The sequence below is a fragment of the Cebidichthys violaceus genome, unplaced genomic scaffold (assembly GCF_023349555.1).
Source record: "Cebidichthys violaceus isolate CVI_PGR_0920_01 unplaced genomic scaffold, fCebVio1.0.p SCAF_48, whole genome shotgun sequence".
Classification (NCBI taxonomy): Eukaryota; Metazoa; Chordata; class Actinopteri; order Perciformes; family Stichaeidae; genus Cebidichthys; species Cebidichthys violaceus.
Window position 1 is genome coordinate 1,367,281 of NW_027176683.1, and position 22,479 is coordinate 1,389,759.

At 39.8% G+C, this 22,479-nt stretch overlaps 1 protein-coding gene across 1 annotated transcript in view; it reads right to left on the reverse strand.

Moving 5' to 3' along the window:
• The window catches only part of cpne4a (copine IVa), a 46,245-nt gene that overhangs the window by 6,651 nt on the left and 17,115 nt on the right, over positions 1-22,479 (reverse strand). Inside the window, exons 4-12 of the mRNA XM_068729933.1 lie at positions 20,120-20,191; positions 17,078-17,152; positions 16,474-16,557; positions 15,472-15,561; positions 11,419-11,517; positions 7,544-7,630; positions 4,173-4,232; positions 1,505-1,638; positions 688-742 (exon numbers count right to left, since the gene is read on the reverse strand). Of these exons, the coding sequence (XP_068586034.1) occupies positions 688-742; positions 1,505-1,638; positions 4,173-4,232; positions 7,544-7,630; positions 11,419-11,517; positions 15,472-15,561; positions 16,474-16,557; positions 17,078-17,152; positions 20,120-20,191 (756 nt within the window). The remainder of the gene's footprint in view (positions 1-687; positions 743-1,504; positions 1,639-4,172; positions 4,233-7,543; positions 7,631-11,418; positions 11,518-15,471; positions 15,562-16,473; positions 16,558-17,077; positions 17,153-20,119; positions 20,192-22,479) is intronic.

The following is a 22,479-nucleotide window of genomic DNA, read 5'->3' on the forward strand; positions in this document are numbered from 1 at the left end:
TAAATAAATGGTAATTACAACAATGAATACAAATAAAACAATTATAATATTAACGATAATATGGACAAAAATAAAATAATAATAATAATGATGATAATAATAATAATAGTACATTTAAAACAAGTAAATGAATGTATTATCTGTCTGTTATATTGCTGTACTATACATATATAATGTTATACTATATTACTATATGTCACTTCATATACCCAACAGTATATCCTGTATTTATTATGTTAATATGTTTTACTGTTTTATTAAACTATATGAGATATACATAGATATAGATATATATCTATATAATATATTATATTATGATATTTCTACATTAAAAGTGTCTTTACGTAATGCTAAAATATGAATATTCTGGTGTGAACTGTGACTTTAATTACTCTTGTATAGTGTATATGTTTTAGCTTCATATACCGTTATTATTTATAATTATTATGTTTGCTAACATTAGCCACCGTAAGCTAGCGGTCAGTTGTGAAGTCACGTGACGTCACTTTGACTTCCTCGTTAAGAACTCGGACGCTGAAGCGTTTGCAGCTTCTTGAATGGAAATAATCAGCATCAGACAAGCGGCATGCCGCAAGGCATCATGGGAAGAGAAGTGAAGGAGCAGCACCCCGGGGTGACGAGGAGGAGGCCGGCTGGTAATTACCAGAGAGCATGCTGGGACATTACCTTGTAGTCAGGAGGGATCTGAGCTCCGAAGCCGAACGCAGGGAACATTTTGTCACTGAGAGAAGAAAAGAAAAGAAAGTCAGAGAGTAAAAATGGAAACGAGGGTCTGTGATTGGCTGCTGAGTTAACGAGCTCATTCAGACCGGCTGCTACTTCAACACAAAGCTCAGAAACGACTTCTGATTGGCTGTGGGAGCGTCAGCTGATGACTTCCTGCTCGGATCGTCTTGTTGATGTCCAGATCAAAAGACTTGGGACAGAATCATTTCTATCAAATATAAAAACAGTTTGTTCCTCGTGAGAAACAAGACGTTGTTGTCATGTAACTTGCGTACGTCAGTAACGGCACTTCTGGGATTATTTTAACAACCTTTTTATCTAAACTTAACTAAACTGTTTCCTGTGAAGACAGAAGTTCATTTTGGAAAGACTGTATTCATGTAACGATCAGAAAGTAACCTTTTTTAAGATATCGTACGTATGGATGAGGAAACAGATCTGAGTTTAAATACACTTCAGGAGTCCCTCAAACTGATCCCTGCAGACAGAAAGATCTTCAGGGTTTTGTCTTCTCAGAGAATAAAGTAAACCTTTTCCTAAAGAAGTAACATAATGAAAGTGAAGCCTGGAGGTTTTAACAGTCTCTCAGCCAGAAGAGAAAAGAAACTGGCAGTTTCAAAAACCCGGAAACGGGCTTCCATAGTATCTGAATACAACTTTTAGTTTAACAGAAGCTCAGGTCGTCGTTCTGAGTGTACTGTCCCTTTAATGAATGGACTCCTGTGATTGGCTGCTGCGCCGTGAGGCTCAGACCCACCTGTCGTAGTCCTGGCAGATCTCCCCCACGGCCACCAGGGCCTTCAGGTACTCGTTGGGCTGGTACGGGTGGATGTAGTGCAGGGAGCAGCTGTTGCGAGGATCTCCGTTAGACGCCGTGAAGTCGATGGCTACCTGGAGACACGGCGACCAATCGGAGACCAGCGTCAGTTAGTCGGCTAAGTGAACACATTGGCTGGTTTGCTACAGCTGTATGAACCCAAAATAAACAGATTCAAATGCAATAAACGGATAAAAAAGATGCCGAAACAACTACATAATGATGGCGATTCATGTTTGTTTGTTTGTTTTCGCAAGGCGACAAGCAAACAACTTTTAAACGCCTGTTTTCCGAATGGAGTTTGGTTCGATCGGTGCTAAGTTATGCTAACATTGTAGCAGCTCCAATAACACTCAAAATAATGTCATCTATGTGTAAATACAGCGGCGCGTTATTGTTTGTACCATATGGTTTATACACAAACATTTATACACATAGATTTGTGCTGTCTCTACTAATATGTAAACACACCCATGCGTCACACAGAGAGGGACAGTTTGCGTCGGGTGAGTTGTGCTGATGAGTCAAACAAACAGGACTTTCACCCGGGAGGCAGCTGTTCGTGTTACTTGTTACCCTTAAAGCCTGAACCCTCAGGGACTGACTGACGTCACAGATGGTACCTGGATGACAACAAAACATTTGACTATTTAACGCTATTTAAACGTCTACCTTCAAATGTATTTACGTGTTTAAGTCTAAACAGCTTCGATAAGCAAAATGAAACCAAACATCTGATCCATAAACCAGGTGTGTGATCTAGTTCACGCTTCTATTCCTCTGATTGGATATGTTTTAAAGAACCGTCTTAAATCCTTAAAGCTACTGCGAGGATCTTTTATTTAGTGGTGATCTGGCGCCCCCTGTGGACTAAAGTGGTCGTGTCTTTAGAACACTCTCAATGTACTGCAGCAGGTCTGACAGTCTGCCCCTCTCAGTTATGTAACTACTTCATCTAATCTAAGAACACGTTATGTCACAAAAGACTGGATGAATAAATAGATGTATCATAAAGGAACAACTGACACTTTACCATATTTAGACATACATCTTTTCTATCCCTAACATACGCTTCAGCAGGTTCTGGAGGGAATGGTTGTAAACGCAGCGACACAAAGTGCATTGTGTAGTTTCCTCCGGAGACGACGTGAACCAACAGAAACAGCTCCCTCCTGACTCTGCTGCTCCTTCTTTTTACCGAAGCTCCCTCGCTTGTTTACGTGCTGAGAGTGTTTGTGACCCTCCCGGGTGACTGAAGCCTCAGTGGAACCGTTGCAGAAGCAGGACGTCTGAATGACTGCAGGTCGGAGCGGAGAGCTTCCTGCCGATTAAACATTTAAACATTCGGGGGAGACGTCGCTGCAGGAAGTGAAGCTGTTGAGCTCGGTGTTTAACACGAGTAAACAAACACGACGGCGCTGAGCGACATCGTGTTTGTGTCTCTGCCAGACTGAAGCGGCCGAGGTGTATCCCAGCATGCACCGGGGCAGTGTTTATTACAATCACACTGTGTTTAGGAAAGTTTAAAATCAAGCTGAGATGAACAACAACAGACTCTTAAACACTCAGAGTCAACTAGCTAACTAGCAGACAGCTGGTTAGCTATCAGGCGGCAAAAAAGTGAAGTCAAAGCTCCACGTGTTAAAGCTGCATTCTCTCTAGTGTCCACCAGGGGGCGACTCCTCTGGTTGTATAGAAGTCTAGTCTAAAATGACTCTACTTCTCTCTTGATTTATTCCCTCAGTAAACATTGTAAACATGAGTTTATGGTCTCAATCTCTAGTTTACAGTCTTCTTGAATACAGCATGATGTTCATTTAGTACATTATGCTCCATTTAGAGTCAGACAGACCATAAAGAGGGGATGATTTAGGGGCGGGGCTACACGCTGATTGACAGGTCTCTACGTCACTCCTCCTCAGTCCAAAACAAACATGGCGACGGCTGTATTCAAAGAGGGCGACGGTAAAATCGCCAAACTCAAGGCTTGAAAACATCAGTCCACGAACCAACAAGAGACGTCACAACAACTGCGTCCACTTCCTCTCCCCGCCTCTTCGGAGAAGGACAAGCTACCTAGCTAACCAGCTAACCAGCTAACCAGCTAACCAGCTAGCCTTCTGTCTCCTTAGCTTCGTCCGTTCTTTTCTCAGTGAGCTGCTTCGACCATTAATGTAGAAATGTTCCGTTCATTCCTGTGAAAGATGCTCAAAGAGAAAAAAAAGAAGCAAAGAGCTGCAGTGTCAGACTGGTTGAACTGGTTGAACTGGTTAAACTGGTTAAACTGGTTAAACTGGTCAGGTCCCAGTGAGGCTGCTGCACGTGTCACTGTGGTTACCGTTTCCATGGTGACATCGGAAATTACTCCAAGTGCACGGGACGTTATTTATTTATTTATTTATTTATTTTCTTCTTCTTCTCTTGAAGAGGATGATGACCTGTGTGTGTGTGTGTGTGTGTGAGAGTGTGTGTGTGTGTGTGTGTGTGTGTGTGTGTGTGTGTGTGAGTGTGTGTGTGTGTGTGTGTGTGTGTGTGTGAGTGAGTGTGTGTGTGTGTGTGTGTGTGTGTGTGTGTGTGTGTGTGTGTGTGTGTGTGTGTGTGTGCTCACTGTAAACTGGATCTGACAGCCTCCCATGATGTAATCCAGGAAGGAATGCATCTTGATGATCTGCAGACAGAACATTTCATCTTTTAAAGGTTTCAAGTGAAGTGATGTCACGCTTTTCATCAGCTGTTTGTTGGACCAGCTGACTGGTATCGTCCAATCAGATTCAAGCAGCTGTGAACAGCAGCTTTCATAACCCGACGCTTATTGTTTCTGTGATCATTTATTCAATTATTAATTAAATATTGAAAAAGTGTTACTAATGTTAGAAAACAATGGTCTCCACATGTTATACATATTAAACTATTGACATGATTCAGCCTCTCCTCTCCTCTCATCTCCTCCTCTCCTCTCCTCTCCTCCTCTTCTCTCCTCTCCTCTCCTCTCCTCTCTCCTCTCCTCTCTCCTCTCTCCTCTCCTCATAAAGGAAAGATTCATAATGAGAACATGTAGAATGACATGTTGATTAAATATGACAGTTGAAGCTTGGTTTTGGTTGATTTTTCTCACGATAATGTCGTCTTTTACAGCTTCTGGCTGATGGACAGTTTTGGTGAATGCTCATGTTACTCATGAGGATCAGGTTTATGGTCCTGGTTAGCCCACCTGATCCTGAGGCTCTATTTTCATAAACAAACAAGATGATAAAGAAAGAGATGAAGGATCATTTGAGCTCTGAATAAAGTCCTGAATCCATAGATCGGTGCAGTTTGTTTTACGTCCGTCGTCTCTTTCATATGGATTTATTTCTCATAGAACATATTCAAATTGTGGATGTGATTGTTGTGGATGAATAAAGGTTGAATGTGAATGGATGTGACTGGTCGTATCTTTGGGTTGGGGTCTTCCTGAGAGCAGAATGAGATCAGAGAGGATCTTTACGTCTCGACAATAACTCTCCTCCTGCTCTTACAGAACATTTTCATTTCCTGTCCTCGGCTGTCCCACTCCTCGTCCATCGACTGTTAATGAGCCGTCTGTCTCTTCAAACGCCCGTTAACTGGTTTTGAAGCGGAGACCGTAGGCGCGTCGAGTGTCATCAGGCTAAATGTTATCTGGCTCTGGATCGGGCGGCAGGACTCCCCCGACTCCCCCGACTCCCCCGCTCACTGTCTGAATGTCAGGTTAGTCAGGCTGCATAACAGGTTCAGTGTGTCCGTCAGCAAACATTCATCTTTACTGGAGAAATCTACTTTTAATGTCCTAAATCTGTGAGAAAAGAGTCAAAAACAATACAATGAGATTTAAATGTGTTATGTCATGAATGCAGGAACAGCTTTATTGACTCAACTGAACTGCATGTCTCCTGAAGTTAACTCACTACTTCATGGTCTCCTCTTAAACCGAACTATGAACGAGCAGAAAGTGACACGTGTTGCTGGACTTCTGCAAAAATACACAACAAATGAGGAAAAACGTATTTTAAGAAATCATACAAACCTCTTTATGAGGATCCGTTGACCCGACTAACACTGATTCTAGAGCGTCACTTTGTTTTTTAATTCTTTACTTTTGAAAAAACTGCAGCTTATCAATGTCTCAAACAGCTCTTTTACTTCTACTTGTTTCTGTTTTCTCTGTTTTTTACTTCTGCTCAAAATCAAATTGCCTTTGTGGATTAATTGAGTTGTATTGAATGAAATTGATGTCCCTCTGGCTCCGCCTCCAGACACATTTCTGTGTTACCTGTCCACCTGATGACCTCCCTCCTCCCACCTGAGCCTCTCACCTGAGCCTCGTTCCCTCATCAGCCCTGCAGCACTTAAAGCAGCTTGCTGTCTCATGTCTTTGTCTTTCTAGCATCTGTTACGTGTTTCCTACAGTCTTGGACTCATGACTCTTTGAATCCACCCTTTTAGATTTAGCTCTACTGGTTCAGACTCTGACTTCCTGGTTTTGACCTTTGCCAGCAAACATCTCCATTAAGAAAAGAAACCATGAATAGTGTTTGTGTTTTCATTAGTCTCTGAATATTATGATGAATTCAACAATTTGAATTAGATAATATGACGTATGCTGATCCCACTGTGTTCTGTTTCTTTATCACTGACGGTGTGTTGAAAACAAAGAGCAATAGATGACGGTATAGATTTTGATATCTGTCAGTTTTGTATTTATGAAGAGTCTCAGAAACCCTCCAGACAGTAAAACCAGGACTGAAAACACTCCTCCTCACTCGGTGGAGTAATAAATTAAAGTTACAGCAGCAGAGCGACTCTCCTGAGAGAGTGAGACGTCGCTGTTTTAACTCACTCTCTGACACAAACAAGCAGACATGATGACATATTGTAGCTTTCTGTCGGTTTGAAATATTATATTTTGAAATGCATGTAAACTGAATATATCCAAGTTAGCTTTGAATGACACCAGTTGTATGTCTCCTATGTGCCAAGAAAAACTGTTATTAATGTAATGTCGCAGTTTTAGAATAATTCAATAATTTTGCTTTTATAATAGTGTTTTCTTTTAAATAAATAATAATAACTAGTTACATATAAGACCATATAAGACAATTTAGCTGTAGGTCGAGGACCATCATCTTTATGAAGCCTGATTTATGACTCCAGAAGTGGTCTTCTTCTCCAACAGATTGGATCACCCGTCTTTATTTTGTTATTAGTTATAAAAAAGATTACATGGCAGATAATGTGCTAGAATCAACGGCGACATAGAGCGGAGTGTCGTCTGCGTAGAGGTGAAGATCAATGCTGTGCTTATGGATCGTGATCCGTAGTGTTGGAACATTAAGACTGAAGAGTAGTGGACTGAGGTCAGAGCCCTGTGGTACTCCATATGGAATATTTGGTTCTGTTACTGACATTGCTAACTGTTCTCTCTAGTGACCACCAGGGGGCGACTCCTCTGGTTGTATAGAAGTCTAGTCTAAAATGACTCTACTTCTCTCTTGATTTATTCCCTCAGTAAATATTGTAAACATGAGTTTATGGTCTCAATCTCTAGTTTACAGTCTTCTTGAATACAGCATGATGTTCATTTAGTACATTATGCTCCATTTAGAGTCAAACAGACCAGAAAGCAGGGGATGCTTTAGGGGCGGGGCTACACGCTGATTGAGTTTAGTTTGTTATTACCTCCATCAAGGAGGTAATGTTTTTCGGTTTGTTTGTTTGTTTGTCAGCGGCATATTTTCATGAAATTGATGGAAACATCCAGAGAAGAATCCATAATATTTTAGAGTTGATATGAATCACAGGACTAATACAAACAATATTCTGTACTTTCTGTAGTTGACCTCCACGGGGGTTAACTGTGGTGTTAATGAGTCAAACCTAAACCCTCACATGTCAGATTTCCCAGCAGCACATGAACACGCCGCGAGGGACAGAAATAACGTGTTTTAATACGTCGGTCACCTTGCACTGGTTCAGAATGACGATCCCAGAGTTCTTGTAGTTCTTCTTCTTGACTGTGTATTTGGGATTCAAGCACGGCCACTGCACCTGAAAACACACACGTTCATTAATATAGCAAGTGATTTTCATATTCATAAACATAAATACAATTTAAAAAATATCAATTCAGAACAATACAAAAACCTTAGGACATCACATACATGAGCGACACTCACAATAACAAGTAAAATCACAGAATGCCCATTTCTAAAACAATAAAACCTTTATGCACAAAGCAATGATAAAATAAAATAATGAATACATGTTCTAGTATTTGAACAGGAGATACAAATCTATTCATCATAAAACAGTACAAACATTTAACTTTAACCACCACTCAAATTTAAAGAGGTGAAAGATTTTATTTCTTTAATTTTTTATGACTCATTCCACTTCTCTATTCATGACGTTTTATTTCCTTTGAAAAGGATTCTATTTACATTTTAATGTGTTCATGTATATGTTTTTATTTATTTATTTAGTTTTTAATGCATTATGCAACACATTGTGAATTGTGTATGAAATGTGCTTTACAATAAACTTACCAAACCTTAATGAAGTGGATATTTTAACTTTTATTTTTGCCTGAAACTAAATAAACCTAAACATTGTGTTGTCACATTATAAAGGAATGTCATATTCCCAACAGGGTTTGCCTGTAACATCTGTTAGATGTTGATGCTTATGACAGGAAAGTCTCAGGTGATTTTCAAATAAAAGCGTCCAGCAGCTAATCTCTGATCAGTTTCATCCGCTGCAGGTGAAGCTGATCAGTGAGACGATAATTCATATAAACCACATAACTGAGTCCTCAAAGGTGGTGACGAATGTATTGATGATGACTTTAATAATACACGTTGTATTGATGGAAGCTGTTTGTTTATGAGCATGCTTACAGACTCTCTTTCTTCCCCTACACTGATATTCTGAGTGTAATTAATTAGACAAAAAAGAGACAAAATGCACAATAATAATAATAAGTAATAATAAGTGTGTGTGCATGAGTCTGGACACACCACTAATCCACTGCACTACAAGAGCACAGGCCTGGAATTCAATTAGTATAAAGTATTTATATTTATTGTCAAAATTACAATATTGGTCAGAGAAAAATCACAATTAGATATTCGGCTTTCGACAAAAGTGAGATGAGCGTCCTCACGTCTTCCTGTGGAGGAAACGGAGCTCTCTGTCACACAGCCAGGTTAACCACAAAACCCCTCCGAGCTCCAGACGATCCTTCAGCCGGCCAAACGAGGCCTCCGAGGATTCACTCTGACTCTATTACAACGTAACCGCGGGAAAACCAGGCGGCGCACGGCGGTTCAGACTCTATTTGTGTCCGCATAGATGGATGGGGGGGGGGGGGTGAACCGAGAGCTCCCGGGAGGCTTCGGGTCGGGAGCCGACTGTCAGCTGAGGAAGGAGGCCAATAAATAAAACCTGAACAGAAGAAGAAGAGGAAGAGGTGGGGGAGGGGAGGAGGGGTTCCCCGACGGGACTCGACTGACTGCTCACATTGTTTTTCCTCCTCTTAGACGACAGCAGGGATGAAACGACTTCCTGTTTCAGGGCTGCTGGAGGTGACTGCAGCTCTGACCAATCACATGTGTTTAGAGCGGTCACTGACTGAATGTAGGAAGTGGACGAGGACGCTGTGACGGCAGACAATTGTTTGTGGACAGATGTTTTGAAGCCAACGGTTCAGCATTTTGGCCAATAGCCATCTTGGTTTCATAGCCATCCCCATTTTGGTTTTTGACCGTGACCATCTTGATCTTTGACCGTCTCCATCTTGATTTTTGACCGTCACCATCTCGGTTTTTGACCGTCTACATCTTGGTCTTTGACCGTCTCCATCTTGGTCTTTGACCGTCTCCATCTTGGTTTTTGACCGTCTCCATCTTGGTCTTTGACCGTCTCCATCTTGGTTTTTGACTGTCTCCATCTTGGTTTTTGACCGTCTCCATCTTGATTTTTGACCGTCACCATCTCGGTTTTTGACCGTCTACATCTTGGTCTTTGACCGTCACCATCTTGGTCTTTGACCGTCTCCATCTTGGTTTTTGACCGTCTCCATCTTGGTCTTTGACCGTCTCCATCTTGGTTTTTGACTGTCTCCATCTTGGTTTTTGACCGTCTCCATCTTGGTCTTTGACCGTCACCATCTTGGTCTTTGACCGTCTCCATCTTGGTTTTTGACTGTCTCCATCTTGGTTTTTGACCGTCTCCATCTTGGTCTTTGACCGTCACCATCTTGGTCTTTGACCATCCCTATTTATTTTTTTTGACCGTCACCATCTTGGTTTCTTTCCTTCACCATATTGATTTTTGATTGTCGCCATCTGAACAGACAGAAATCTTGTGTCGTCCAAACCCGGCAACAATCACCAAACTTCAACAAACAAACAACCTTTTAATAACCCCTCAAGACAGAATCTCTGGCCAACAACATGTCTTTGTGGTCTTGACACCTTGAGTACACACTGGGGATGACTAACATGATGATTTAACACACTGTTGGTTGGAATCTGAACATGAGATTTGTTGACAAAAAGAAAAACAGAACAGCGATCACTCACAGCCACAGTCTGAGGTGACAGTGAAAGATGAGACGATCAATAACTTTGTCCTGAACCCAGGTGACAGTAAACTATACGATGCATTCAACACCTGCAGTGCTTCATGTTTGACTGTTTTCAGCCTCAGAAGAGGGATTTTATTTAAATGAAAAGTGATGGAGGACGGGTTAATGAAAACTGTGGCGTCGTGTCATCAGACCGTCAAAGAGGATCATTACAGTGAAACTATTCGTGTCCTCGTCACTGATAATGAGACAGCTGAGAGGGAGTCTCACATCGTTAGTGTGTTTTCAGCCGTGTGTTGTCATCTTCAGGCAGTTTGCAGAGAGAGAAAAAAACACACAACCTGAGCATGTGGAAACAGAACGCCGTTAACGGAGCGCTTTAATTAGCGTCTGCCAAATTTCTGTCCAACAGCTCTCCGTCTCAGCAAGCTGCGTCTTCATTAGCTCGGCCTCCGTCTCGTCCCGGCTAATTACACCGTCTGTCGACATAAACTGTGCGGCCCCCGAAGGTGTGTTTTTAAAGGGCGGTCACGCTGCTAATTGGGGCTTTCACGGAAATCCTGGAGCTGCAGGAACCTGACGGAGATCAGGTCGTTTCCTCTTAAACCTCCCGGGGTTAACGTCTGCTGCTAACTGTGGTTTGCAGCCACTTTAGCGACGCGGCTAAGCGGAAGCTAATGTCGGTCAAACGGTCACTGTGGTGAAACTGTTTTCAGCTGTAGATGTTTTGGCTCTTAGTTGTTGTCTTTGCCAAAGAACTCTGCAGCCACGCCAGCAGCTCTGTGAGTCATGCTAACACTATGGTGACGTGCTAACACTAGCATGGCGACGTGCTAACATTAGCATGGCGACGTGCTCACAGTGACGATGCTAACATGCTTTTGATTGTTGACCATGTTCACCATCTTAGTGTTAGCAATTTAAATACAAAATTGGGGGTCACATGGGGGGCTGCTGGTTCATTAGATCTCACTGTTGAAAAATGTTGGTCCCATAATTTGTGGACTGATGTTTTAAAGGCTCCAGTTCGACATTTTGGTCATCGCCATCTTGGCTTTTTGCAACCAGTGAACGGGAAGTGACCATATTTGGACAAAGGATTTTGTTCTCTTTTTATTGCAGTTTTATATACCTCTTATTATGGCATTTTATTGACTTTCTTTGTTCATCTCGTCTTATCTCAGTGAGACAGTTTGAGAGTTGATGACCGGACGTATGTGAATGAGACGTTAACGTCATTGTCTCCTACCTGTCGTCCATCGATGGCTCCTCTCATCTCCTTGAACGAGGCCTCGAACTCACCGATGTAGTCGTGCTTCCCGTTTGAGTCCCAGTCCCACACGGTGCACTGAGTGGACAAAAAAACAGAGACACCCCAGTGGACAGCTGAGTTATAAAGTGATGAGAAACAAAAACACTTTTGAATCATCAGAGGAGAGACGTCACTTTGTTATCTGAACATGATAATCACACTTGATTTATGTAATCATTCAGGCACATTAATGAAAAGTTGTGTTTCTAATTAAACGTCTGTTGTTGCTGCTGATGAAGTTCATGAATCCGTTTACTAAAATAAATCAAGTCTGGTCTGTTTGGAGGAAACTAATGAGATTTTACAGACGAGTGAAAGTTGAATTTTGTTTCTGTTTGTTGGTCATTCAGCAAATTAGGATGAATAATTATAATCTGCTGCTACAGAGCTTCTACACTGTGTCCAGTCAGACGACTCTGTGTCTTTTATTTTGTAGAAAGTCTCTTTACTAATAGACGTAATTTAGTTTAGTAGACGGAGAAATAAACGCTGTTAAAAGAGACAAAGATCCTCTGAGCGACAGATTAATAACAAGAGAAGAAATCAGCGTCATTGGTCACAGAAACAGGAAGCTAAGATTTAAACAGGAACAGCTTCCTGTTTCAGTGTCCAGAGTTTCACAATAAAAGCATCCTCGAAGGAGCTGGACTTTTTAGCAACATTTTGTAGATTCACTTTAACTCTCAGATGTTGATGACGACTGAAAACTGCACCTGAATAGTCTGCTAGAAACTCCGATACTGCCGATGGGATTAAGCTAAATTGCTAAGAGTTATTAGCATAGCGAGCTAATGAACTGCAAACGGCTACAGTTCAGCTTCTAGTTGGTGGTCCATGTTTGTGATGTCCATACAGTCATCTATTACCTTTCCTCATTAGCATAATTAGCTTAAATAATGTAAACATTAGGTCAGAATCAGGAAATGGCAAAATATGTTTCTCTGTTTGTATTCTGTGACAGTTTTTGATTCTCTTCTTTATTTTACCTGCTAATGAGCTAATTAAGCTAATCAAGCTAATTAAGCTAATTGCCCAACATGCAACTGTTATCAACCTATAAATGAGAATAAAATCATAAAGGTTCATAAGAAACAATGAAGAGATTCCCAGTAGACTAGAACCTAATTATTTTGTTCATCCGATGGATGAAGAGTCTCTCGTTGTCCAGAATACTTTTTGACACAATACAGAAATATTGTAAGAAACGTTTGTGTTTCTTCTTCTGACTGAATCGTCTGTCTTTACAACGTAAAACTAAAAACCTAAATTATTAGCTTGAGCCCCCAAAAAGTTATAAAATGGAAATAAAACAAATGTGGCAGCAGTTCGTTTGTTAAGATGAGAACTAAAAGAAGATGTAGAGACGTATAGAGACACTTAGATAGAGGTCCTGCAGGACCCTCCGTCCACACCGTGACGTCCTCCCAGTGGAACCAGTGACTGGTTTCCACGAATAAATCAGACGAGAGCTTTGAATCCAGGACGGGTTGACAGAGTTCATGAAAAATAGATCGGAGGAGGTGAAGAAGAACACTGATGGTCTCACAGCGAGAGGAAAAGATCTCCATCTCATGAATTTACAGAACACACACACACACACACACTAACACTATCACACACACACTCACTAACACACACACACACACACACACACACACAGACACACACACACACACACACACTAACACTATCACACACACACACACACACACTAACACTATCACACACACACTCACTAACACACACACACACACTAACACTATCACACACACACTCACTAACACACACACACACACTAACACTCACACACACATACACACACTCTCTCACACACACATACACTCACACACACACACACACTAACACTCACACACTAGCATTCACACACACACATACACACACACACATACACTCACACACACACACACACACATACACACACACACACTAACACTCACACACACACATACACACACTCTCTCACACACTCACTCATGCTCCAGTTTTCATTTCAGTCTGGTGGTTTTATATTTTCATATATTCATGCAGGAGTTGTAGTGAGCAAGTGAACCATTTACTGTGTGTGTGTGTGTGTGTGTGTGTGTGTGTGTGTGTGTGTGTGTGTGTGTGTGTGTGTGTGCGTGCGTGTGTGTGTCATAAATCCCAATATGTAAATTCATCTCCTTTATATTCCTGAATGCTTTGTGGAGCAGTTGACTGGTGTCCCATGTGACCTGTAGGCGGCGCTACAACAACATTAAGGAACATTTAAGTTCTACACAGTTTCTTCATCATCATCATCATCTCTAGATCTACATCTTTTATTTTTGTCTCTTCATGTGAAAATCTATGCCGATATCTCTTTCTTCTGGTGAAGAGGACTTCTGGTGAAGAAGATTTCTGGTGAAGAAGACTCCTGGTGAAGAAGACTTCTGGTGAAGAAGACTCCTGGTGGAGAAGACTTCTGGTGAAGGAGACTTCTGGTGAAGAAGACTTCTGGTGAAGAGGACTTCTGGTGAAGAAGACTCCTGGTGAAGAAGACTTCTGGTGAAGAGGACTCCTGGTGAAGAAGACTCCTGGTGAAGAAGACTCCTGGTGGAGAAGACTTCTGGTGAAGAAGACTTCTGGTGAAGAGGACTTCTGGTGAAGAAGACTCCTGGCGGCCAGGATGACGAGGCGAGGGTGCGAGTAGTTTACTTGTTTCCTCGTTTCCTGGTTTCTCTGTAACTCCTTCACATTCATGTTGGTTCAGTTACTGAATGTTTTTACACGCTCATGAAACAAATTAAATCGAAAAACTGAGAGAAGAAGAAGACAGGATGATGAAGGTGTAAACGTTGTCTCTCTCTCTTGTTAAGGTCAACAGGAGTCAAGTGGGCGAGCGAGCCAATTAGAGACGGCCTGGAAGAGTGTGTGTAATTATGTGTTTATGCATGTGTGTGTGTTATTCTATGAATATATGAATGTGAGTGATGGTCGTAATTGTGTGTGTGTGTGTGTGTGTGTGTGTGTGTGTGTGTGTGTGTGTGTGTGTGTGTGTGTGTGTGCGTGTGTGTGTGCGTGTCGTCATTAAACTGAAAATTACAATAGCAACCATGATGGCCCCTGGCTACCTTCTTCTCCTCCTCCTCCTCCTCCTTCTTAAGAGAGAGAGAGCGTTCTAGTGTTCTACCTGAGAGGAACCACACAGAGACTTTTAATGAGCGTCACACTCTCAGCTTCGTTCTTTCAGCTCGGAGGGAAAGACTTTAGAGTAAATTAGCAGCTCGGCTTGTTTCCACAGAGAGAAACCTGAAGAAGCTCCAGAAGTCTGACGTCTCCTGGTTCAGGTTTCTAAATTTAGAGAAGAGACTCTCAGCGAGGTGCAGACCTCTGAGGACAAGGAGCGACATTATAGACTGTATTTAAGAAGTGGATGTAGTCGTGACGTCACCCGTTGTTTATGAAGCCTCTAGTTCGGCTTTTTGTCCGTTGCCATCTTGTTTTTGTTTGCAACCAGTGAACAGGAAGTGACCACATCTGGACTGAGGAGGAGTGACGTAGAGACGCCGTATACGTCTCTGGTAGAGACCTGTCAATCACTGTGTAGCCCCGCCCCTAAATCATCCCCTCTTTATGGTCTGTTTGACTCTAAATGGAGCATAATGTACTAAATGAACATCATGCTGTATTGAAGAAGACTGTAAACTAGAGATTGAGACCATAAACTCATGTTTACAATGTTTACTGAGGGAATAAATCAAGAGAGAAGTAGAGTAATTTTAGACTAGACTTCTATACAACCAGAGGAGTCGCCCCCTGGTGGACACTAGAGAGAATGCAGCTTCAACACATGAAGCTCTGAAGAACTTTAATCTACTTCCTGTCACAGGATTCGTGGTAAACCTGATCACCTTTGTGATCCATCAGCTTCTGTTTAGAAGAATACAAGTTCCTGTTTCTCTGTGTGTGTGTGTGTGTGTGTGTGTGTGTGTGTGTGTGTGTGTGTACCTGCAGCTTGCGTTCGTGGTCTCCGCTGCAGAGCGAGTTGAGAGAAACTTTGAAGGTTTTCCACACCGGGTTCAGATTATTCATCACCGTCTGAGAGACACGGAGGAGACGAGAGGTTGTTAAGAAGTGATTTACAAAGATGGCCGAGCGTCTCTCAGAGATAATCACAGTCGCGTTCACGAGTCTTTGTTGCGTCCAAACAGCTCGCTGCAGCAGAATGAAAGAGAAGCTGAGTGTCTTTGATAAGAGATGGAGTAACAACACTGAAGCTCAGAGTAGAGGCTGTTCTCATCCAGCGTTCAGAGCTAAGAATAAGCAGCAATTGGTAGACATCCAGAACATTACTTCATATGATCGTGAACCAGGAAGTACAAAGAACACAAAAGTCGTGTACAACCTTTTTCTAAACATAACTAAGTTGTTTCCTGTAAAGATGGAAATTTACTCTGAAAAGAATAAAATAAATTGACACGTGTTGCTTAACTTTTGTAGGAAAACGAAAAATGAGGAGTAACTTTTGGGGAAATATCATGAAGGAGCTATTTATTACTTAGTATTCAGTTATTGTAAGTAGTGTTGTTTAATTATTCTAGACGTTTGCTTATTTAGGTTAGATTGTTTGTTTGATGTGTTAAGATTGCTTTTTTCTTTTTAATACTCATTCGTTTAGTTGAATTATTTTTGGTTTGGGTTTAAGTAGATTTACATGATTTCATGTCAATTCCAAATTTCAAAGTCATTTCACAAGAGCTTACTCACTTTCCTTAGATTGTGTGACATTAAACTAGCAGGTAGTTTATATAACATCGCCTCTCATGGTGAACTTATTCAAAGAGCAGCCAGAACTTAGCGTAGCATGTAAGCTAACAGGTTACAGATACGTCGTTGATCAGCCGACAGCACAATCAAGACGTCACATGTTCCGACAGGGTGGGATAGTAACTCATAGTAACGTGTCAGCTATGTTGTGTGTATAGTGTGTATCGTGTTGTGTGTTTGTACCTCAGTTCTGTAGACGAGCTGCATTGTGGCGTCGTCGTTCACCCGGTAGATCTCCAGAAACGGGTCGGATTTACTGAAGAAGTCCTGCAAACACAAACACAGTGAAATGTTTGAGGAACACAAACGGACACACTTTAACCAGTTAAATATATAAGAGTATCTATAAGTGACTGGATGATTGTACGTCATTTCCAAACAAGCGTATTAACTGTGGTCGATGGAGCTCATTTACAGCTGCTCAGCAATAACATGTTAACATCAAATAAATAAGTATTTCAAATGATTGATGGCTGATTGAGTGAGAGCTTTATTTGCTTGTTTTATTTATTGGACAGCTGGTCACACAGTCTGACTGTCCGGCTGCCAGACGGAAGTCTGACCACAAAGATCTTTAACTCAGGTCAAGTCTGCAATATTTACATTTTCTGAAATTGTTGAATAGTACAAAGAGACAAAACAACGGTAAAGACACAGAGAAACTACAAAGAGACAGAACAACTACAAAGAGACAGAATGACTACAAAGATACACTTAACAGCTACAAAGAGACACATATTGACCACAAAGAGACACAAAGCAGCTACAAAGAGATAAGAAATGAGACCTTGTCGTCCAGTTTCCTGGCGCTGAACGAGAGCTCGATGTAGTCGTCGTTCCCCGTCAGCTCCTCTGCTGTGATCTGCAGACAACACCAGGACATTTTTTAATCAAGACTCGTCTGATTTTATTAACAAAAGTAAACTAAGAGCAAATGAAATGTAACAGAGATGAGTTTAAATCATTATAATCAGCTTCTTCTTCTTCTGTTTTCCCCTGAAGCGTCAACACATTAACATCTGACAGCGACATGACAGATGATGGACGACATGTTACATAAAATAGAATAATATTCAGATTAACGACAGATCGGCCTGCAGGTTTTCATATGACGGGTTTTCACTTTAAAGGTGCAGAAGAATGAACAAAGATGTATTCAGTTTGTGTTCATGTCATCATGTAAACAGACCTGAGGGAGAGAACACATGTGGAATTATACAGGAAGACAAATCTGCTGCGACAAGAAGTGACTGATGAGGAGAAGGAAGGAAGGAAGGAAGGAAGGAAGGAAGGAAGGAAGGAAGGAGGAATGGAAGAAATATGCAGAAGTGAAAGTACGAAACAAAGAAAAGAAGGCAGAAAAGAAAAGACATAAGAATAATAAAAGGAACAGAAGAAAGAAGGAAACAAAGAAGGAAAGAGATAAAAGTTTACATTCACTTCTGAAGTCTTCCTCACTCTCTGATCTCAGATCTGTAACCTTCTTTTATCTTTAAACAACAACAAGCTGCAGCTGGTTCAGGATCTGTTTGTAGTTCAGCTGAACCGGGATCAGGACTAAGTTCATGTCTCCTTCTGTGTCTAACTTTAACTGATCTGAGGTCTGTTGTTTCGACCTTCAGACTGTTGAAGTTCAGTTTCTGCATAAAGAGAAAAATAATGAAGCAAAGAAAAACAAAAGTGATGTGAAAAAACAACGACCTTCAACATGAAAGAAAGAGAATAAAACTGAGAAAGAGAAGATGAAAGAAAAGACAAAAAGTATGTCTAAGGAAAGGAAGAAAGAGGGGAGGAAGGAAGGATTAAAGAAAAGAGATCAAAAGGAAGGAGTGGAAGAAAGATGAAAGGAAAAAAGAATTAATGGAAACAGGAAGGAGGAATGAAAGAAGGAAAGAAGAAGAGACATAGGAAGAAAGAAAGGAGAGAAAGAAGGAAGGATGTGTGATGATAAGAAGAGATAGAGAGAAAAAGAAAAAAATTAAGAAATTAAATGAAGAAAGAAGGAAGGAAAAGATGAGAAGTAAGGAAGGGAAAAAGAAAAGAAAGAAAGATTAATGGAAATGAGGAAGAAGAATGAAGGAATGAACGAAGGAAGAAGTGGAAGGAAGAAATGAAGGATATAAGAAGGAAATAAGAGAAAGGCACAGAAAAAAGGAAGGAAGAAAGGAAAGAAAGAAAGAAAGAAAGAAAGAAGGTAGGAACTAGGAAGGGAAAAAGAAACAAGGAAAGAGCAAGGGAATGAAATAAGGAAGGAATGAAATAAGGGAGGAAGGGAAGAATGAAAGAAAAAGGAAGGAACAGGGAAAGTAAGGAAGCAATGAAGGAAGGAAGGATTAGGAAAAATGAGACAGAAAAGAAAGAAACAGAAACAGAAATAAAAGCTCTGATTCGCTGCTTCCTGCTCAGAAATCCTTTCAAAGTAAAAACCCCTGAACCGTTTCATGTGTTCACAGAGGTGAAGAAAAACATCAGCGTTGGATTTTCCAGTTGTGGATGAATGACGAAGTAAATCTGAGAGGATCAGAGCTCTCACAGCTGATTGGACGAACCACATGAAGCAGCGCCTGAAAAAATCCTGCTTCCTGTCTGAATAAAAGCTTTAATGTGTGAGAGTCAAACACACTTCAAGTGTCAAGAAAGTACAGAGATAAGGGATGATCCCTCACTGGCATCCAGTCCAACAACAATATGGAGCTCAATCACACCACAGTCTGAGACCTCGTTGATTTCAACTTTGGTGAACTTTTGAATGGAAAGAAGGGAAGAAGACGAACGAAGGAGGGAGAGAGAAGAGAAGGAACAAAGGAGAGATGGAAAAGAGAGAGGAAAGAAAAAAAGGGAAAGAAAGAGAAAATTATGTTGATTGATGAAAGTTACAATGAAGCCGTTACAATGAATCAGTTACGATGAAGCGTTACGATGAAGCGTTACGATGAAGCGTTACGATGAAGCGTTACGATAAAGCGTTACGATAAAGCTGTTACAATGAATCAGTTATGATGAAGCCGTTACGATGAAGTGTTACGATGAAGTGTTACAATGAATCAGTTATGATGAAGCGTTACGATGAAGCGTTACGATAAAGCGTTACGATAAAGCTGTTACAATGAATCAGTTATGATGAAGCCGTTACAATGAAGCGTTACAATGAAGCGTTACGAGGAAGCGTTACGAGGAAGCGTTACGATGAAGCGTTACGATGAAGCGTTACGATGAAGCGTTACAATGAAGCGTTACAATGAAGCCGTTACGATGAAGCCGTTACGATGAAGCCGTTACGATGAAGCCGTTACGATGAAGCCGTTACGATGAAGCCGTTACAATGAAGCGTTACGATGAAGCGTTATGATGAAGCCGTTACGATGAATCAGTTACAATGAAGCCTTTACAATGAACCAGTTGCGATGAATCAGTTACGATGAAGCCGTTATGATGAAGCCGTTACGATGAAGCAGTTACAATTAATCAGTTACAATGAATCAGTTACGATGAAGCCGTTATGATGAAGCCGTTACGATGAAGCAGTTACAATGAATCAGTTAAAATGAATCAGTTATGATGAAGCCGTTATGATGAAGCGTTACGATGAATCAGTTACAATGAATCAGTTACAATGAATCAGTTACGATGAAGCCGTTATGATGAAGCCGTTACAATGAATCAGTTACGATGAATCAGTTACGATGAATCGGTTACGATGAATCCATTACGATGAATCAGTTACGATAAAGCAGTTACAATGAATCAGTTACGATGAAGCCGTTACGATAAAGCAGTTACAATGAATCAGTTACGATGAAGCCGTTACGATGAACACATTGAAGCTCACCGTGATGATGGCTTTCCCCACGGTGCCTCCTGGTCTGAGCAGAGCTTTGCAAAGTTTCCTCTGAGAGATGATCTGCACACACACACACACACACACACACACACACACACACACACGATCCAGGTTAATACTCAAATATTTCATAATGATTTTTGTTGCTATAGCTACAAACGCTTCATGAGAACAGCCTGACCTTAATGTCTGAAACTGTTTTTTTCTCTGGTTAAAAAATGTGTAACCTTTAATGTGCTGAGGCGCTATGAAACAACCTGCCCTGTCAGAAAAGAAGCAGGGTTTTTTTTCTGAGGGTTCCCAACTTCCTCTTCCAGGCCTTGTTAGCAGAAACCTCCGTCGCTCTGTCAGCCATCTGGCCGGCGGAGCAGCTGGCAGAGACGAAGACGAGGAGATGAAGACGAGGAGGAGGCTTTTCCCAACTCTCCAAAGAAAAAGCTCTGCATGTTGAAAGTCCATAAATCCTCCACTGAAAATATTCCCCAATGATTGCACTATTTCCTCCTGTCCAGTTGATAAAACCGGACAGGTTTTTGTGACTATGTGTTTTAAGAGAAAACTGAGAATGTTTTACTTAAAGGGCCAAGTGTGTGTTAGTGGGCTTTATTGGAAGAAATATAATATTCATAATATTGTTTTATTTTGTGCATAATCACCTGAAATTAAAAATTGTTGTGTTTTTGTTAGTTATTTTAGCCCAAACAAGGATCTTGTCTTAAATCTAGCTAAATCGTTTTGTTGCATGAACCTAACTGAGTTTCTTGTAAAGAGAGAAGTTGATTTTGAAAAGGTGGTTTTCATGTAACGAGCAGAAATGTGTTGCTCGTCGTGACGTCATTCGTTGGTTTGTGGTTGTTTTGAAGCCTCCAGTTCGGCGTTTTGTCCGTCAAACCCCGGCTCCAGAGAGAGACTTTATGTTTTAACTAACCTGAAGAAATGAAAAGTTACTCCTCATTTTTTGTGCGTTTTCCTACAAAAGTCCAGCAACACGTGTCAGTGTTCACTCGTTACATGAACATGGTCCTTTCAAAATAAATTTCACCGGAAACTCAGTTAAGTTTAGGCAACAAAACTACCTAGAATTAGGAATTACCACGGAAAAGTTGAATAAACTACGGCTTCCTGGAGGATTAATCCATCTTTGTTTGATGGGCTTGTAATTTAGAGACACAAACAGGAAGAGAAGAACCAAAATGTTCCTGGTTTTAGTCTAAATATGAGATCTGATAAGATACTAATACATATTTAAATTATAACCACACTGGTCTCTGAGGTGATTACGTTGCTTTTCTCTACAACAACACTTCGTCCTTGACCTGGTGCAGAAATAAAATATGAATACTAAAGCAGCTTATTAATTAGTCCAAATCACGTTCAGTCGTTTCCTCTCTCTTGGCAAATTCTAATGTAAATGAGAGTCAATTATTTGTGTTTCCAGCAAACTCCATCAGAAGAAAACACCCATTTAAGAAACTTCAGAAGCCTTGAAACACACGTTGAGCTGCTACTTTTATTCTGTCACTTTGTCGTCTTCATCTTTGTTGGGAACGTTGTGAGCCGGTCACCTGACAGCTATATATATCTATATATCTATCTATATATATATATATATATATATATATATATATATATCTATATGTCTATATATATATATATATATATATATATATATATATCTATATATATATATCTATATATATATATAGATATATATATAGATATATATATATATCTATATATATATCTATATAGATATATATATATATATAGATATATATATATATATATATATATATATATATATAGATATATAGATATATATATATGTCTATATATATATATATATCTATATATATATATATATATATATATATATATCTATATATCTATATATATATATATATATAGATATATATATATGTCTATATATATATATCTATATATATATATATATATATATATATATATAGATATATATATATCTATATATCTATCTATATATATATATATATATATATATATATATATATATATATATATATATATATCTATATGTCTATATATATATATATATAGATATATATCTATATATATATATCTATATATATATATAGATATATATATAGATATATATATATATCTATATATATATATATAGATATATATATATATATATAGATATATATCTATATATATATATATATATAGATATATATATATGTCTATATATATATATATATATATCTATATATATATATCTATATATATATATATATCTATATATATATATATATATATAGATCTATATATATATATATATATTCTATATATATAATATATATATATAT